Source organism: Gigantopelta aegis, chromosome 4, assembly GCF_016097555.1.
Source record: "Gigantopelta aegis isolate Gae_Host chromosome 4, Gae_host_genome, whole genome shotgun sequence".
NCBI classification, from domain to species: domain Eukaryota; kingdom Metazoa; phylum Mollusca; class Gastropoda; order Neomphalida; family Peltospiridae; genus Gigantopelta; species Gigantopelta aegis.
The window spans coordinates 18,040,246-18,058,628 of record NC_054702.1 but is presented as its reverse complement, the minus strand read 5'-3'; the positions used below and the strand labels follow the sequence as shown (position 1 = coordinate 18,058,628).

The following is an 18,383-nucleotide window of genomic DNA, read 5'->3' as shown; positions in this document are numbered from 1 at the left end:
ATTTGTCGTGAAATGTTTTGGGGTTGCAGATTCCCGCAAGTTGCAATATTATGTAATAAACCGTGTGTGTGTGTGTGTGTGTGTGTGTGTGTGTGTGTGTGTGTGTGTGTGTGTGTGTGTGTGTGTGTGTGTGTGTGTGTGTGTGTGTGTGTGTGTGTGTGTGTGTGTGTGTGTGTTGTGTGGCCAAACACAAATGTTGGCTACACCAATCGGTAACGGTAAGAATTTACCCACCTTTGCATTTTAAAATAATCCAGTCGAGCACAACAATTTGTCCTTGAAACGTCTGAAAATCGGTTGAATCCATGAAATAAAGGACAATAAGAATGGATTTGTTTTTTTTTGCATTTCAAAAGGTTTATAATAGGAAGTACCTTTAGGCAAACTGTAGGTAATAAAAGTTATAGCAACATCATAGCGCTTGACTTGCCCACCCATCGTCAAAAGTTGGGACTTTAACCCTTGTCAATAGCCAGGGTACATTTAGACGACCATAACTAGTCTAAATGTCCGTCCAGCGCTCGGACGGAAGAGTATATTCTGGCTACCTTGTCATTGTCTCTAAGGTCTCACTACACAGATGTCATCTGCCATTGAAACCCATGTTAAACTGCCCAACTTCAAGCGAAGATTGCCCATAGAACGGGTTCTCGTTGGCACCAACAACATACACCATTGCGAACATACATTATATAAGCATTTATTTTCACTCCAGAATTGAGAACATTTCCGTCTCAGTTTTTTGCTATATGATCGCATCTGGCTGTAGTACCGGTCCGAACAGGTGGTTCATTAACCGATTCACTCCGGCTGTCACTTGCGCTATATACCCATGTCCCAAAAGGTCGATGCACAATATTACAAAATAACATGGGCAAAATACAGCCAGAAGGCTTACCATTAAACATACATATTGTTTTAATTCTTCACCATTTCCTAGAAGTGAATATGTGAACCATAACATGTGTCACAATTAGGAACTATAGTGGACCGTGATGAATGAACTCTCACCCGGAAGTGATCTGTGTAGTGAGACCTAAGCTGGCGGTGAAGGATTTCCGTCTCGAGAGGACCAGATGCATGGCTATAATTTTCACTTCTTAACTTTGATAATGTCGCAAGACGTTGGAGATAAAAGGGATAGTTAAACTGCTATAAAATTGCATATCCTGTTAACCCGTAGAGTGATGCAGACGTGTATACACGTTCTAGGTCAAGTATTATGACATCACATGGAACCGTCGTCATAGCGTCGCTATGGTTTGACTGTTTTACATATGAAAACGTTAATAGATAATAGGTGCATAAAATCCTCAAAGATAGACAACGGACGGCTGAGAATGGGTGTTTATTGCAAATTTAAAAAATAAAAAATAAAGATGCGTTTGTTTTTAATCTATGATGTTGCAGTTCTTATTCCTCGGTGTAGGTCTACCCACATGCTACAACAACTGTATTATACATTGCTATATCACCAGAATTACAAGAACTGTAGTTTCACTTCGAAATATTACTAAAACGTAGTTATATGGAACACGTTTTACTATAACGACTTGACGTCTGGTACCCAAAAGGACATTCGCGCCATTTTCGACAGCTGATCACGTGATGTCATTGTTTCCTCTTTCCCAATCGATTTTAAAAAAATTATTTGTTGATGTTATATGAGATGTTATAAAGCAGTTGATATTTATTACAAAAATTGATCATTTGACAGCACAAGTACCACTTCCTTTTATCACGAAAGATATCGGTAGCGCTAACGTATCAACGAATATTTGTGTTTTGTTTTTTGGGGGTTTGGGTTTTTCTTCTTTCCTTCTTTTTAAATTTTTGTTGGTTTTTGTTTGGATGTGCATTAAATCACTAAGTTATTATTGTTGTACTTCATAAAAAAATCACTAAACTTTATGGTACGGTAATGCAGTGGGAAGAGAAAATTTCCTTGAATACGGAGGGGTTTCCACCCTGAAACCCTAACTTGCACGCGCGCCTGAACCGATACAAAGTTTCGCTATTATATTTTGATAAAGATTTAAAGAGATTTGAGAAAAGAATAAAGATTTTTGGAAATCATCCTCTAACGTGGGATAAAATTTTCTGTTCGTTTTATTTTTATATTCTTCAAATGAATCCATCGCATTGACATCGCTAACTGATACAAGTAGTTTCGTTTTTATAAAGGCGGTCAAAATAATATTTGACACCCAAGATAAATTATTTTAATGGTGAACACTAGATTAAAATAAAACTGACATGGAAAACATTTAGTTTCCATGGTTTCGGGCTTTCCGACCGACAGTTAAATTGAGAATCACGTGACAAAGAAGTCTGACCTGGATATGCAAATTGGGTGTATCCTGTTTCGATACAGTCTGTTGTATCGTAGTATTTAGTAATAGGGCCTACATTATTCGTTATAATACATTTTTGGTAGAAGAATACAACTTTTTCTTTTGATTTAACCATTTTCGTTAACACATATCATTTGGGATCTTCGGCAACACATTCAATGCGATATTTTCTGTGCGAGTTTAAACACGATCTTATTTTTCCAAAAGGTGTGCATATATTTCGTACTTTTTTCTTCATATTATTATTATTTATTTTAAAAAAATTGTTCTGATAACGTCTTTGTAAGTGAAAAGTAGTTATTACAGTAGTTGTAAATTAAGTGAAAACATTAATTAAAATGCGCAACTTCCTATTTTTGAAGTAATGTCCGTGCTCATTATGTAAAGTCATGTGTCGAACAGCACGTGCGTGTTTGCACACGGTTAATAGTTCTGCTCAGCGACCATTAAATTGCTAACTCGAGTCACCTCCAGCCCTCCGCTTATTGATATGTAGGGGAACTATATATCAATATAAATAAGGGGAGGACTGGGGGTGACTCGAGCTATTCGATTAAGTGTCGATCCGGTCAAAAATGTACGTTTACTGACCAGCAATATTACTTTACTATTTACGATTGGCTAATGGGGCCATTCGTCGTTCGACACATTTTACCAGGCACAGAGGCATAGAGCCCTGTCTCCGCCGTGCCTGTTTACGTAACGCTCTCGAGGAGATGGGGAATCGTGGGATGCGTTTGTATACCGCTTTTGACTGAAACATATTACAAAAATATAACTTGAAAAGGGTTGCATGATAAAATAAAAAATGTATCCGGTTACTACGTTTTGATATCAGTGTAACAGGCTAGCTGAAGGTCGCCTATTACACTGTTGTCTAAACCTCGCCAAATAACCACGTTATCAAAACGTAAAAACCTGATATTCTATATTTTATTGCGAGTGTGAGAGAGAGCGGGGTATTAAAAGTGCAAGATTTTGCATTACTTATTGTTGACTTGCCACAAAGATCAACAAAAAGGTGTGTGTGTGGGGGGGGGGGGGGTCAACGACAACACTAGAGCATCGGCTATTGGATGTCAAACATTTGGTAATTTTGAAATATAGTGTTAAAGGAAACCCGCTATGTTTTATCATTACCGTATTTGACCGGAAATAAGCCCAGGGGGCCAAGACAACTCATTGTGAGTTTAGCATGGGGTGGGCTTATAATAAATAATAATAATTAAATGAACTAGGAAGAAAACAAAAAAACGTTCAGTAGCACATCTATTAATTAGTGTTCCATTTGTTATTAATAAATAATAATAATAATTTTTTTACTAGTATCTAATTATCAGAAACACACCTTCTATGTTACAATTACTTACTAGTGTTGTTTATTTACATCCAAAATTTAATGCTGAGAAGACTTAAAACAACAGCAATTAACAACAAACTCAATAGCGTATACACACGTTTCTGACACAGGCAGTCAGCTTACACTACAAAGAATTGTCAATCTAGGTCATTGTTCTTAGCCAATCAGAATAAGGTATTTGCTTAATTGGCATTAACTGCGGACCCAGTGTGGTGGTAAAAATAGACATTGGTTTTTAGTTCAGACTTGGGTACTTCAATGAAATACTGCAGGCATGAAATTGAAAACAATGTTACACACTGTTACTGTTAGACTGCTAAATCTCACTGGTGGTAAAATTTTGTGTTACATTTGTGTTTAATTATCTGCAGGAGGTATGACCTTTTAAATGAACTTTGAGCAAACTTGCAATTTCGTGTTATTTATAAGGTGACGAAGTTGGGGGTGGGCTTATTTACGAATGAGGGCCTAATTTCTTAAATGATATCAAAACGGAGGGGGGCTTATTCAAAGGCATGGGCTAATTTCCGGTCAAATACAGGTAGTAGCAAGGGATCTTTTATATGCACCATCTCACAGACAGGATAGCACATACCACTGCCTTTGATATACCAGTCGTGCTGCACTGGCTGGAACGACAAATAGATCAATGGACCCACCGATGGGGATCGATCCCAAACTGACCGCCATCAAGCGAGCGCTTTACCACTTGGCATTGTTATGCCCCTCAAAGATCAACAAAGGACCATTCAACATTAACGTAATGCAGACATTTGTTTTAACCCTAATTTTTAACAGCCCTTGTCCCATCCCATAATGCATATACTACAATATAAGGGCAACCCATTGGAAATGTATTACAATAATTGGGTTCAATTTACAAAATGTATTATTATACAGAGCTCGGGAGTTTGGTGTTGTATCTGATGAGTTTGATCTACGTAATAATACATTTCTTAGTACAAACAAGCGTAATATGCACTATATAAAAAAAAACTACTTTGACCTTTGACCTAATGACCAAAACCCAATATGTGGCTATCTAGCACTACGACCATGCACCAGACAAATGAGGTCAGTTTGTTACCTGGGGGTGGGGGGTGTACAACTATGTATGTATGTGTGTATAGTTTTATAAAATGTAAGTTAAAAAAAAGAGTTTTAATTGGGGGCGTGACTCTGTGCCCTCCACCCCCCCCCCCCACCCCCGCTGGTTTGTTAAATAGTTTGGTAGTGACACGATGAGCAAAATGTGACCTTGCCCTTTGACGGGGTGACCCCCAAAAGCTAGATCTTTATGGATCAGTCTAATATAAGAGTCATAAAGTAGACGTTTAATGTTAGTTTGTTAAACAGTTTGTAGGAAATACATTGTCAATTTGTCTCCTTTTACTGTGACCTTGACCTTTGATCTTGTAACTCCGAAAGAAAGCAGAATATAGTTCTGCTTAGCATAATGGCCATGATGTAGAAGTTTCAGGTTAATTTCTTGAACGGTTCCAAACGAAATACATTGACAGTTGATTCTTTCTATTCATTGTGACCTTGACATTTGATCTGGTGACCATAAATGCAAAATATAGATCAGTGTTGCATAGTAGAAGTTTTAGGTAAGATTGTTTAACAATTTTGTAAGAAGTTTTGTCAGAAATGCCCAACAATTGTTTCTTTTTTTGTTAGAAATGCCCTACAATTGCCTCTTGTATGTGACCTTGACCTTTGACCTTTGACCTGATAATCTATGACCTACAAAGTGATTAGTTTGCCTAATTTAAGTTCATAAGAAAGAAGTTTATAGTCAATTTCTTAAACAGTTCCATAATAAATACATTGACAATTGATTCTTTCTATTCATTGTGACCTTGACATTTGACCTGGTGACCCCAAAAGCAAAATATAGATCAGTGTTGCATAGTAGAAGTTTTAAGTCGGTTTGTTTAACAATTTTGTAAAAAGTTTTGTCAAAAATGCCCAACAATTGCGTCTTTTTTGTTAGAAATACCCAACAATTGCCTCTTTTGTGTGTGACCTTGACCTTTGACCTGATAATATATGACCTACAAAGTAATATGTGCATTAGTTAGTTTGCGTAGTTTGAAGTTCTTAAGTTAGAAGTTTAAGGTCAATTAAGTAAACGGTTCCATAAGAAATACATTGACAATTGATTCGTTCTATTCATTGTGACCTTGACATTTGACCTGGTGACCCCAAAAGCAAAATATAGATTGGTGATGTATAGTAGAAGTTTTAGGTCGGTTTGTTTAACAATTTTTGTAAGAAGTTTTGTGAGAAATGCCCAACAGTTGTGTCTTTTTTGTTAGAAATGCCCAATAATTGCCCCCTTTTTTTAATGTGACCTTGACCTTTGACCTGATAATCTATTACCTACAAAGTAATATGTGCATTAGTTAGTTTGCCTAGTTTGAAGTTCATAAGTAAGATGTTTGAAGAAATTTCTTAAATGATTTAGTATGTAATCCAATGGAAACTACTGTTTTCATTATTAACTATGTACATGACCTTTGACCTCAGGACCTTAATATTAATCAGATGCATTCTTGTTGTATAAGGGTTTGTTACCAGACAGAGGATTATAATAACACTATTCAATGATTTTGGTGAAAGTAAACCTGCTTCAATTTCACCTTTTTGGCAGTTACCCAATTTGCAGTGGTTACCATGGTAACAGATTTTAAAAATTATAAACATTATATTAATTTAAAGGACATTTAATATTCTTAAGGTGTGTGTAATTTGAAGAATAATTAACAAAAAATGTAGCAATAGTAACACTTTTAAAACTAGTTAATGCCGAAAATTATGATGAAACAAAGCTGATAGTACTAATCATTTCATGTCATTTTTTATCAAATAAAGGTATTTTCTAGGGGAACAATCCATTAAAAATATACATATAGTTAATAAATAAAGATATAGTCTTATATTACAAGAACTTTATTAACTTAAAATTATTTTTTTATTAAGTAGTATCAAAGAACAAATCTTTTGAACTTTGTACTTGTTGCCATGGTAACATAAATAAAATAATTTATTTTAAAATATTGTAGTAAAGTAGCCAGTCCATTATAGAATATGTGTATATATTTTCATTTCAATATGCCAAAAATTAAGAGAGGTATCATTAAAAATGTATGATAGGTCAAATTCTTGCAATTGTTTAAAAACAATGCAGCCTAATAAGGGTTAAAATGGATTATATAAATAACCCATTTTGGTTTTTTAACATTTCAGGTCATTTTTATTTAATGTGCCTACATTGGTCAGGTGTTTGTCTGCATCTTCATTCCAAAATATAACTAGATTTTGACTAGTATGTCCACTCCAAAAACGTGGCAATGGCTAGATGTTTACATTGTCCTCAACAAAAATGACAACAAGATTCTGAAATTTTCCCTCAAAACGTGACCATAATGGATATTTTAATTTTTACCACAACGTGACAAAGACGATATCCATGGCTTTAGCCGGGGTAAAGCGATATTGACATGCTTCTGACCGGATGGAATGCCGATTCAAACTAATCGAGTTGCAAGTAATATTAATTGAAAAGTAATCATTGCTTCTTGCACAATATTCAGTGTGTACCTGGATGGTAGTGTCTGTACAGCCAGCATAGTAACTGTCAAAGAGACCGTAAATGGCAAATAATGTAATGGATCTTTCAGTTAGAATTGTGTATTTACAAAAGCCCGCATGTCTGTTACGGATTTATGAAAAAAAGATGTATACAGATGTTTTTGTTCTCGTGAGCCCCCAATTCATCATTGTCTTTCGCTTAATCTTTCTATTTAAAGCCAAACTAGAATGAATATTTACATATAACATACATTTAGATTACAACTGATTGTACGTAAAATGACTTTACATACGTGATTATATTTTTCAACTTAAGGCGTGTTTTTTTTTCAGTAATGGGGAGATACAAAAAGAGACCAGATAAGTTAAGCCTTTACCAATAACAAAGACACCTAGAAGATCCAGTTCTGGCAAAAGGCTGTGTAATCGTCGTACCTCCGACTTTACAAATTGCACAAATAAATGTTTCCTCAATCCATTTAAGAAAGCATCTTCCATATCAACACCTATAAATGTAAATCCTACATCCAACAAGGAATTTCCAACACCACCACAGCAGAAATCATCACAAAAGAAAGGAGAAAAGCGATTTAGGAAGACGTCATTCGCATCTCAGTGTAAATGACAGTGATGATGATAATCATACATTTCAAGTGTTAGATGAACCGTCCCTTGACGCAGACATATATACTGATGATATAGCAGAAACAATGTCGCTCTTCAGAACCAGTGTTCAAAATGGGGGTTTTCCACACAAAAAAAACAAAACAAAACATTTCCTATGTATTTAAAGATACGCTAAAATGGCACTGTCACGGTAATTCATCCTGCATGAGGTATTCTGACGCCAACAAGGACTTGTTTTGGACAGGAACTATTTTTTGGAGGTCAGTTTATCAGATTCATGAGAGGGTTTTCTCGCCTGGATATATCCTGGACCACCTCGAGGAGTTCAACCTGCACGTGCCAACTACAAGGTGGATGAAGGAAAGATACTTAATTCCTTCATTATGACTTGGAATCAAGGACAAATGCTCATGTGTTCTAATGTTACATGCAATTAAAATATACACATAAACTAAGTTTCAACTATTCAAATGCGTTCTTATTTCTAAAAACACCCAAGTATTGTTCGAGACCTGTGAATGCTTATATATAATTGGTTTATGATTTGATTACATGTAGATTTATATTCAAAGGCAGCCTGAATAGTCTATTTATCCTGAAACTGCTCGTGTTACATCACTGACACTATGTGATACCACTGGCAGCAGTAATGAAACATTTAGGTTATCACACTCCAGATGACAAACATCTCAGGGGCTTTAGATTGGATAAAAACGAATTGTGATGCAGTATTTTTAATGTGACGTCACGATTGTAATTCCTAATTTTTCTCTGTTCAGCTTGGAAAAATTAAAAACAAAATTTAGTAGAATGGCAACAGAAATGTAATGCAAATCCCCTCATTTATGAAATAGGTTTCTCAATTCGTGAAGGTTGACCATCTTACTTAAGTCACTGACGTTAGTTAATTTTCAAAACGTCACCTAAGACTAAAACCCATGTCTTAACTAACGAGAGTGAAATAAATACAATAATCAACCGTCACTCGTTGTGAAGCTTTCATGTACACAATACAACTTACGTCATATTGTCATTAAATTTTGTCTAAACACTTCTGAAAACCTCCAGATGTAGGTCAAGGGTCAGTCACGGTCACAGTAACCTATTCGAGATACAAGGCATGCATCCATATATTAGGATTGCTGTTTAGGTGTCCAGTGGGGGACTAACAACAAACTAATACTATATTGCATTATAATGTCGATTTGTTAAACAATATATAAATACTAGATCATTCATTCCAATGAATCTGGAAACGCGGTGTCCTTGGAGATGACTCCGAGTTGAAAACACTAGTCCACAGGCACTCAGCATGTAGCTGTAAGACAAAATGTACTCACCGCCGTGTAGCGAAGCGAGCTTTATCCGCCATTTTGGTAGTGGTATACGAAGTTCAAGCATGTGTCATACGGTTTAGGTTGGACCCCTTGAAAGTGTACAATAAAGGTTCAGTTTCTAGTCTCCAAGACCAGTGAGTAGGCTCAAATCTCATAACATGTTATACCGATTTTAGAAGTAGGGTTTTTTTTCCCCGAGGTTGGCCCCCCACCCCTCAAAAAAACAACAAAAAAAACACCCAAAAACCATTTACACCTTTTTATATTTGACGGTCTCCCATTACTCGATTCGTATAAGGCGTAGATCCCCCAACCCCAATGTGAATCGACCAATATAAAACCATCCATGAAATGGCTACAGCGTGTTTCCTCTCAATACAGGTATTCCTGAACCATATAACCGTAAATAAAATGTGTCGAGTGCATCGTTAACTAAACCATTTCCTTCCTTCCCTCCAATCTGTAGGAAGGAAATGTTTATTTAACGACTCACTCGACACATTTTGTTTACGGTTATATGGTTAAGGACCACACAGATATTGAGAGTAAATCTGCTGTCGCCACTTAATGGGCTACTCTTTTTGATTAGCAGCAAGGGATCTTTTATATGGACCATCCCATAGACAGTCGTGGTGCACTGGCTGGAGCGAGAAATAGCCCAATGGGCCCACTGAAGAGGATCGATCCCAAACAGACCGCGCATCAAGCGAGCGCTTTACCACCGAGCGATGTCCCGCCCCCCTAGATTTGACGGATGCATGAAATTATGGATAGATTGACATAGGGTGCACTAATTTCTTGGCCAATAGTGTTCAGTGTTGCAGTAGTAGCCAAGCTATTCCTGGTAAGAAATAAGCCCGAAGGAAGACCATTGCCGAAACGTACGACGCTTGTAACGCAAACCCTAAACATGTATTTGTAAATACATTGTAGTTGGGGGGTTTTTAATAGTTTTTACAGACTAATGCAGATGCTTTATTCCTAATTGGATAGTTATTTCCTTTAATCTTAATGTACTCTATTTAATAAATATCTGTAGTGCTCCTAAATGGGGTTTGTGAGGTTTGTAATGAAACCGTAAGTGAATAAGTAATTTTTTATTTTTTTATTGGTAGTAATTTTAAATTGTATTGTGCAATTCTTACTATAATATGGAATGTTTGTTTTATCTCCCGTAGACTCAACATAATGTGGTTGAATGTTCTTCATATAGTTGTAAAACAAAGTTTTTTGTGTTCTACTTGTATACTGAACAACAAAAGAAAGTTAGTTTTTTTTGTTTAACGACACCACTAGAGCACATTGATTAATTAATCGTCGACTATTGGATGTCAAACATTTGGTAATTCTGACTGTAGTCACCAGAGAAAACCCGCAACATTTTTTCCCCATTAGCAGTAAGAGAGGAAAAAAAAGTGAGATTCTCAGATGTCAACTGCCCTCCCACCCCGGAGGGTACGCCCCTGCCCGCTCATAATAACGCACATCGGAAACCTAGTCCAAGGCGGACCCAGTTCAAATTACCCACCCACCCCCGATTCGGACTACAAAGAATAGAGCCCACCCGCGTCAGTTATGATATACAACAGTAGTTAAAAAGTCGATTACAAGTAATAGTTAAATCATATGAAATAGTGTTTCAAGTTTTTATTGCATTTTTGTACCATTTTCGCCATCAAATGTTTCTCCATTGTTGAAAATGCACTCGAATAAGGTCGTAAAGTGTATTATTTCGCTCGTACATCAGTAAATGTCCGGACGCTTGAAGTATTTATTCGCTTTTCGGCAAACATAACTTGACTTTTACGCTGATGGGTAGGTCTTCAAACCTTTCGAAAATTTTATTGCATATATTTAAAAGACTTAGAAAGTATATAAAAAGCCAGCTAGTTTGATATTTTAGAGTTTATTGTGTTTTAAATGTTTCGCAATATGTACGGAGTTATTGCCCTTGCGTTAGTATTTGCTACATGTAAGTAATACTATATAATAGGAGTTTGGCAAAATATTTTACCGAACAATTTTTTTTTATATTTGAAAAATAACAAAGTTGCGAATGTGTTTGTGTGATTTTTGAAAATAACAAAACTGACTGACTTAGAACTATTTATTTTGCAATGTGCAAACACATTTTATTAGGGGGAAAAAGAAAGAAAATTGCGGCTACTAGTATTTGGTATAAACTATATTTAATGATCATCAAAAATGCTATATTTGGATTGGCCAGCCGACAAACTTTCAACGACTCTCTGCATTTTACAAATATTTCGTATAAAGCCAATTATGACAAACAAATAATAATTTTATATTTATAAATCGTTAACGGAAAATGACTAATAAGACAGGAATTTAAAATGGCACTAATTTGTGTTATATACTTATATACAGTATAAATGTATTCATGATAAGTAATATAAAATCGATTTTAACGACGTTATTGTAGGAAGGCCTTTTTTTCTTTTTTTTTAATTTGTGTTTTCAACGTAGATGTATATCACTTTTCTTATGTATTTATAGTACTTATTTACTAGTATGTGTGTGTTCGTATTTCAGCCCTGACGGATGGACTGACGGTTAACTGTTCAACATTCAATCCGAGTATCTGTAACCCGGATGTCAATAAGTACTGCTTCTCAGACGGGAAAGTGGTGATTTCAGATTGTTTAGCTAAAGAAAAAATATGCGAGTAAGTTTATAACAGCGTTAATATAATCATTAAAAAGACCAGTCCTAGTTTTTACCATCGTAAAGCTTTTTGTGACCCGTGCTTATAAAACCTTTAGGGCCGATTTCATATGTCTGGGTTATCGGTGAGTTTTGAAAACATATGGGTTAAACCTAGGTTAAACCCTGGGTCATGTTTACTGTGCATTTCACATGTCTGGTTTTCAGTAATCCTAATTTAACACTGGGTTACAATTGTATTGCTTGTTTAAACCTGCCCTTGAGGTGGTTTTTCACTGGGTTTGCTCAAAGTAACTTTTCTTCATAGATAATTTCGCCAGCAAAATGGTGTTTTACATCAGTATCGCAGAGCCATTAAATGTGAACGTATTTTTAGAGACCATTTTAACCCACTACAGTAGCAGATAAAGTCTGGGGGATCAGTGGGTTCGACCCCCCCCCCCCCCCCCCTTTACACAAGATGCCCTTTTTTTCTTCTTTCTTTTAGCACGACTGTATATAGAGAATAATACATGAGTGGCCGTTACATACCATTTATCTTACAACAAGTTGTTTTAAAATGTATCTAACGAGCAAAAGCGAGTTAGATACGTTTTTAATCAGCAAGTAAGATAAATGGTATCTAACGGACACGAATGCATTATTTTATTTCTTTCATATCGTCAAAAATCAGGTTTTAAGCAAATGTTAACATCTTTTTCGACTAAAAGTGATTTACAGCCCAGCCGCTTGTAGCTAAGTTACGCGTCACAGACAAATGATTGTCAGGTTATCTACACATCACAGTGTAATCGATTTCGTGCTATTTTTCCATTGGATGAATGGCATTGGTGACCTGGACATCACCTAAGAGCAGCCAGTCATATGTCTTGAAATTGTCAACACACTTACATGTTAACAAGTATGTGTTGTCAAAAATAACAAATGATGTTCTCACCAATGGGTATGTAAAAAAAATTAGATCCACCCCTTTACACAACAATTATTCACCATGTTCGTGGCGAACTAACAACAAAGCGCCTGAGATATATAGATGATAATAAACAAGATACCAGTTATTTTTAAAACAAAAGTCATGAGTGAAATAATTTTTAGTTGTCATGAACTTTAGCGAGGGACATAAATTTGATAATAACTGGTATCTCGTTTATTATTCTATTTATTACCCCAGCTATTTTTTGTTTAAATACCTTTATTTTAGACGCACAGGCACGTACATGTATAGAAACGATATAAACCACTTTACACATTGTTCTGAGTATTCCTGTTGCTTTGTATTTTAATCACACTCATAGATAATTTTCAAAAACAAAAGTTATCTTTATCACAAACTGCAGTATTATAATGATATGCGTTCGTGTTTGTCTCATCTTAATAAAGGGGGGGAAAGGCGAGACAGGGCTACAGGTTTGAAAATTTAACAAAAGTTTTCTCGTTATCTTCAGGCGTACGGGTCCCTTTTTTGTTTTGGAGTGTGTGTGTGGGGGGGGGGGGGGGGGGATGGTTTTTGCCCCAATTAAAGGGAAATGCCCAATTCTGGGAAACAACGTTTATTCATCTGTGCATTATTACCAACAGCTATGTAGGGTTCTGTACGCATTTTACGTGGATTATAACTAATATTGTGAGTAGAATGATGGAAATACACAGTGAAACGTCTTCAGGCCAGCTTATTTTGGCCAAACATCTCCATAATGTTTGCCCGAATACGGATTGCCCCAGACTGTGGTGGGAGTGGGTAGGAGATAGCTGACCCCCCATCTGGTACGCGAATGCTAATAATATACTGGCAACGAGTTTGAATTACAAAGTAATGAAATGTAAGCTATCCCTCGCCTATGTCCCTTCCTAGCTCTGCAGATAACCCATGTAAAAAGCGTGGTTTTGTAAACACACATGTGAAATGCACCACGGGTGTAGGTCTTGGTGAAGTTTTTCAGTGTTTTACATAAACCAGTGTTAAACCTAGGTTTTCATATAACCTGGTGTTACGTAAACCAGTGTTAAACCTAGGTTTTCATATAACCTGGTGTTACGTAAACCAGTGTTAAACCTAGGTTTTCATATAACCTGGTGTCACGTAAACCAGTGTTAAACCTAGGTTTTCATATAACCTGGTGTTACGAAACCCAGACATGTGAAATCGGCCCTTAGAGTCTTGACTCGAATCTTTAAGGGGAAATCAGTCAAAATATAAAAGTCATTACACCTTGAAATTTTCATATATTATCAAGGTATCCTTATATTACTGGAATGTAAAAAAAAAAACATAGGTCAACGGACAAACGTTTGATACACGGGCCATAAAGTGAATAGGTGTTTGAATCGCTATGACGTTTCCTTTTTGCCGTGTGTAGTCAAATTAATCGTGTTTTATATTTATTAACCCATATTTAATTTTAAACTTTTCTGTAATGTAACAAAGAGAACATTGGTTATGTTGCTTAAAATGACATCCAGCAGACACAAAAGTAAATATCTTCACTACTAAAATGTTGTTGTTTTTTAAATACATTCGAACTGAGGGAAAAAGTTACTTTTTAAAACATTTATTGACCATTTACTTTATGATTGTATACAGGATCTAAAAGTGATTACACCATTATCAGTTTTGCACAGATAGTAATGCTGGGTGAGTAAATCAATATGAGATAATAAAAATGTACTGTCACCGATGAAACTTTAAAAGCTTGAAAAACCCAATGCCCATACACAGATAAAAATTCAAAGAATTCTACCATAAATCGCTTGTGCACTTTTGTTTTAAAAACACCTTCATTGGAGTGATCAACGATGTTCTTAAAAACGCAAACAGTATATATAACGTTATTTGCCATCAAAAATTCAATTGTTGGGGGGGGGGGGGGGGTCATTATTTCCACATATCTGTACGTACTGATACTAATGTCATAAAATGATCGGATATATGATTAAGGACCACACAGATACTGTGGGAGGAAACCCGCTGTCGCCACTTCATGGGCTACTCTTTTTGATTAGCAGCAAGGGATCTTTTATATGCACCATCCCATAGACAGGATATCACATACCACAACCTTTGGTGTACCAGTCGTGGTGCACTGGTTGGATTCCCCTTAATAGCGTCATATGAAAAAATGTGTATCGCGTTGCCATGACTTCAGCCTCAAGTCTTGAGATTCTAAAAGTTTTATAAGCTCTAGGCCAGGTTTCCATAAAATCGTAAAGAGACGCAAATCGATGCAGACTGGTGCAGCCGCTTTACGACGTATCTGCAAAGATAAACAGTGACGTGTTCAAAAGGCTGAGCGCTCGCGAACAATTTGACTGGTACCATCGTCTTCTATCGCATTAGATTAATTCAATATTAAGCACAAAAACCAGTCTAGCGATCGCTCAACCTCCTGAATAGGCCTTCAACGCAGATAGTCTGTGACTGTGTTCCCATACGGGGTTTTTTCTTTATTCTGCGTCGATCTGCATCAGTCTGCGTCTGTTGCTGACTTGTTACAGCTTAGTTTATAAAACACAGAGTCCCTGGTTCGAGTCATCACAGTGGAGGTTGATTCATTTGTAACACAAACAGCAGACATTCTGAGTTTATTTTAATGATTGCACATAACGCAATGATGTTTAGTTTAAAATCTACAAATTCAAATAAATATTATTTTGTTTGGAAAGGGTAAAGTGTGTAGACCTTTAGAAAAAAACTGAACAGAAAAGAAGAGTGTGTGTAGAACTTTAGAAAAAACTGAACAAAAAGAACAGTAAACAGAGTTAAAATTTGTTTTTGACTGAGACTTAAGAGCATTTTTACATTCCCCCTATACCACTAAGGTTTCAGGCATGTCCATTCCGGGTCCGGTCTCTGGATAGCCAGTGATCCGACCCGGGACAGCATTTGTTTTTGAAAACTACAACGTTTGTACTTAATAATATAATACAGCTAAAACCAGACCCAAAAAAATGTTTTTTTCCAAATTATAATCAAATATCAGAAGATGTCATTACAAATGTTTTCATTTCCAGTAAAGCTATTTCAATTAAATAATAATAATAATAATAATAATGATAAAAAGCATCCTGCATTAAAATTGCTTTTTTTGGCTTAGAGGGAAAAGGACCAAGAGTTAACTCTCTTGAATAATGACGTATTCGTATGATTTTCTCTTGAACATGGTATTCAATAAAATAGATTTAAATCCTACTACATTTCTAAACCACCTGTTTTAAACAGCCACCTTACTACATTTCTAAACCACCTGTTTTAAACAGCCACCTTACTACATTTCTAAACCACCTGTTTTAAAAGGCCACCGTACTACATTTCTAAACCACCTGTTTTAAACGGCCACCGTACTACATTTCTAAACCACCTGTTTTAAACGGCCACCTTACTACATTTCTAAACCACCTGTTTTAAACGGCCACCTTACTACATTTCTAAACCACCTGTTTTAAACAGTAACCTTACTACATTTCTAAACCACCTGTTTTATACAGCCACCTTACTACATTTCTAAATCACCTGTTTTAAACAGCCACCTTACAACGGTAATGTTCTAAACCTGCTGCATTTGATTCTATTTTCAGTGCGAATGACACCTCCGTTATAGACGATACCTGGGCTGCCTGTTCAATAGAAGGTTGTGGGAACAGACAATCAAACTCGACCCTGTTATTGGCATTGGTCACCATTGCAGGAATTCTGAAATTCGCAACGAGTTATATTGTTAAATGAGACTGTTGATCAGTTTGGAGCCAGCAGTACAATACAAACTTTTAAAATTATCTAGAAACAGAACCAAATATTAAATCTATATATATTTGTTTTGAAGAGTTATATAGTGTGATATTTTGTGTAATCGTGCAAGGACTAAATGACTGGGGACTCCCACGATCTGTGATCCTGCGATGTAATGGATTAATTACATTTATCAATAAATATTATGGCGTTTTTTTATGTTTTGTTGTTATTACTGTTTTAATATTTGCCTTGAAAGACTTTAAAAGTTAACGTTTGTTTTGTTTAACGATACCACTAGAACACGTTGATTTATTAATCGGCTATCGGATGTCAAACAGTTGGTAATTTTCACAAATAGTCTAAGAGAGGAAACCCGCTACAACTTACATTAGTAGTAAGGGATCTTTTATATGCACCACCCCACATGCAGGATAACACATACAATGTACAATTTGTAAAAAAAAACAAAAAAACCCCCACATTGTTCAGTATATAAATATAACAGCTGTACTCGCCTAAAGTGAAGAATGTCGTCTGCTCATGATGTCTGAAATTACTTTATCCTACCTAGCTCTATATTTCATTATTATTTTGTTGATCTGACTCTTAATAGTTGGATATCCGTTTTGTATGCGAGTAGGGGAAAAAAAGACAAATAATTAGTCTTCACTATGAATGAGTATTACTGTTTTTAAGCAAAATTAATAAATAAAAGTAGTGTTTCAAATGTCCTATTTTGTGTTCAATTTGTAAAAGAATAGACCTCTATCACATTCACATTGCGCATGTGCGCGAAGAGTAACGTCCCTTGCCGAATTAAACTGTATCCAGGCTATTTACAACTTGGGAGAACAGTTATCATGAGCGTCGTGAGTAGCTTCGTAGGAGCTGTGAATCTGTAGCGACTAACGTACATATTTTGTATCAGATGGTAAAATGGCTGCGAAAAACGGTCTACTAAAGTTTACATTGGAATGGTTTAAGATCAAAAGCAGTCAAACATTAACTTAGACGAAGTCTGGGGCGGGACGTAGCGTAACGGCGTGGGATCGATCCCCGTCGGTGGGCCCATTGGACTATTTCTCGTTCTAGCAAGTGCACCACGATTGGTATATCAAATGCCGTGGTATGTACTATCCCGTCTGTGGGATGGTACATATAAAAATCCATTTCTGCTAATCAAAAAGAGTAGCCTTTGAAGTTGCGATAGCGGGTTTCCTCTCTCATATGTCCGACGCCATATAACCGAAAATAAAATGTGTTGAGTGTGTCGTTAAATAATAATAAAAATAATATTAATAAAAAATAGACGAAGTCTCTTGAGCCGTCTATCAATGGTTTTAACAACGCAAAATTAAAAGATTCATACAATAAAATTAACTTAAGTGGAATGTGTTTGCTACTTTTAACAATTAGAAGCATAGTTAAATATTTACGCGGATTTCCAGTGATCTTTAATTCTCCACATGTATCAGTATTTAAAATGTAATAAAATATTTGAAATATCTGGTTCTTACGAAGTTACGTCAATTCTGGAGTGTCACTGTAGTACATCTGCTTAAATGTCAATAAATGTAGCGCCGTGACCTTATTTATTTTGATTTATCTTATTTCATTTATCTTATTTTATTATATTTCTATCTTCTTTCTTTTATTTACTTTTCTCTATCACTTATATCAGTCACATACAACTTCAT

The 18,383-nt window shown here is 35.9% G+C and overlaps 1 protein-coding gene across 1 annotated transcript; it reads left to right on the top strand.

The window, feature by feature from the left end:
- The first annotated feature begins 11,206 nt into the window (after nucleotides 1-11,206).
- LOC121371394 lies at nucleotides 11,207-16,839 on the top strand. The gene is made up of 3 exons (XM_041497260.1): nucleotides 11,207-11,247; nucleotides 11,829-11,961; nucleotides 16,533-16,839. The coding sequence occupies exons 1-3, from the start codon at nucleotides 11,208-11,210 to the stop codon at nucleotides 16,678-16,680; spliced, it is 321 nt and encodes a 106-aa protein (XP_041353194.1). The 5' UTR covers nucleotide 11,207; the 3' UTR covers nucleotides 16,681-16,839.
- Nucleotides 16,840-18,383: the final 1,544 nt, after the last annotated feature.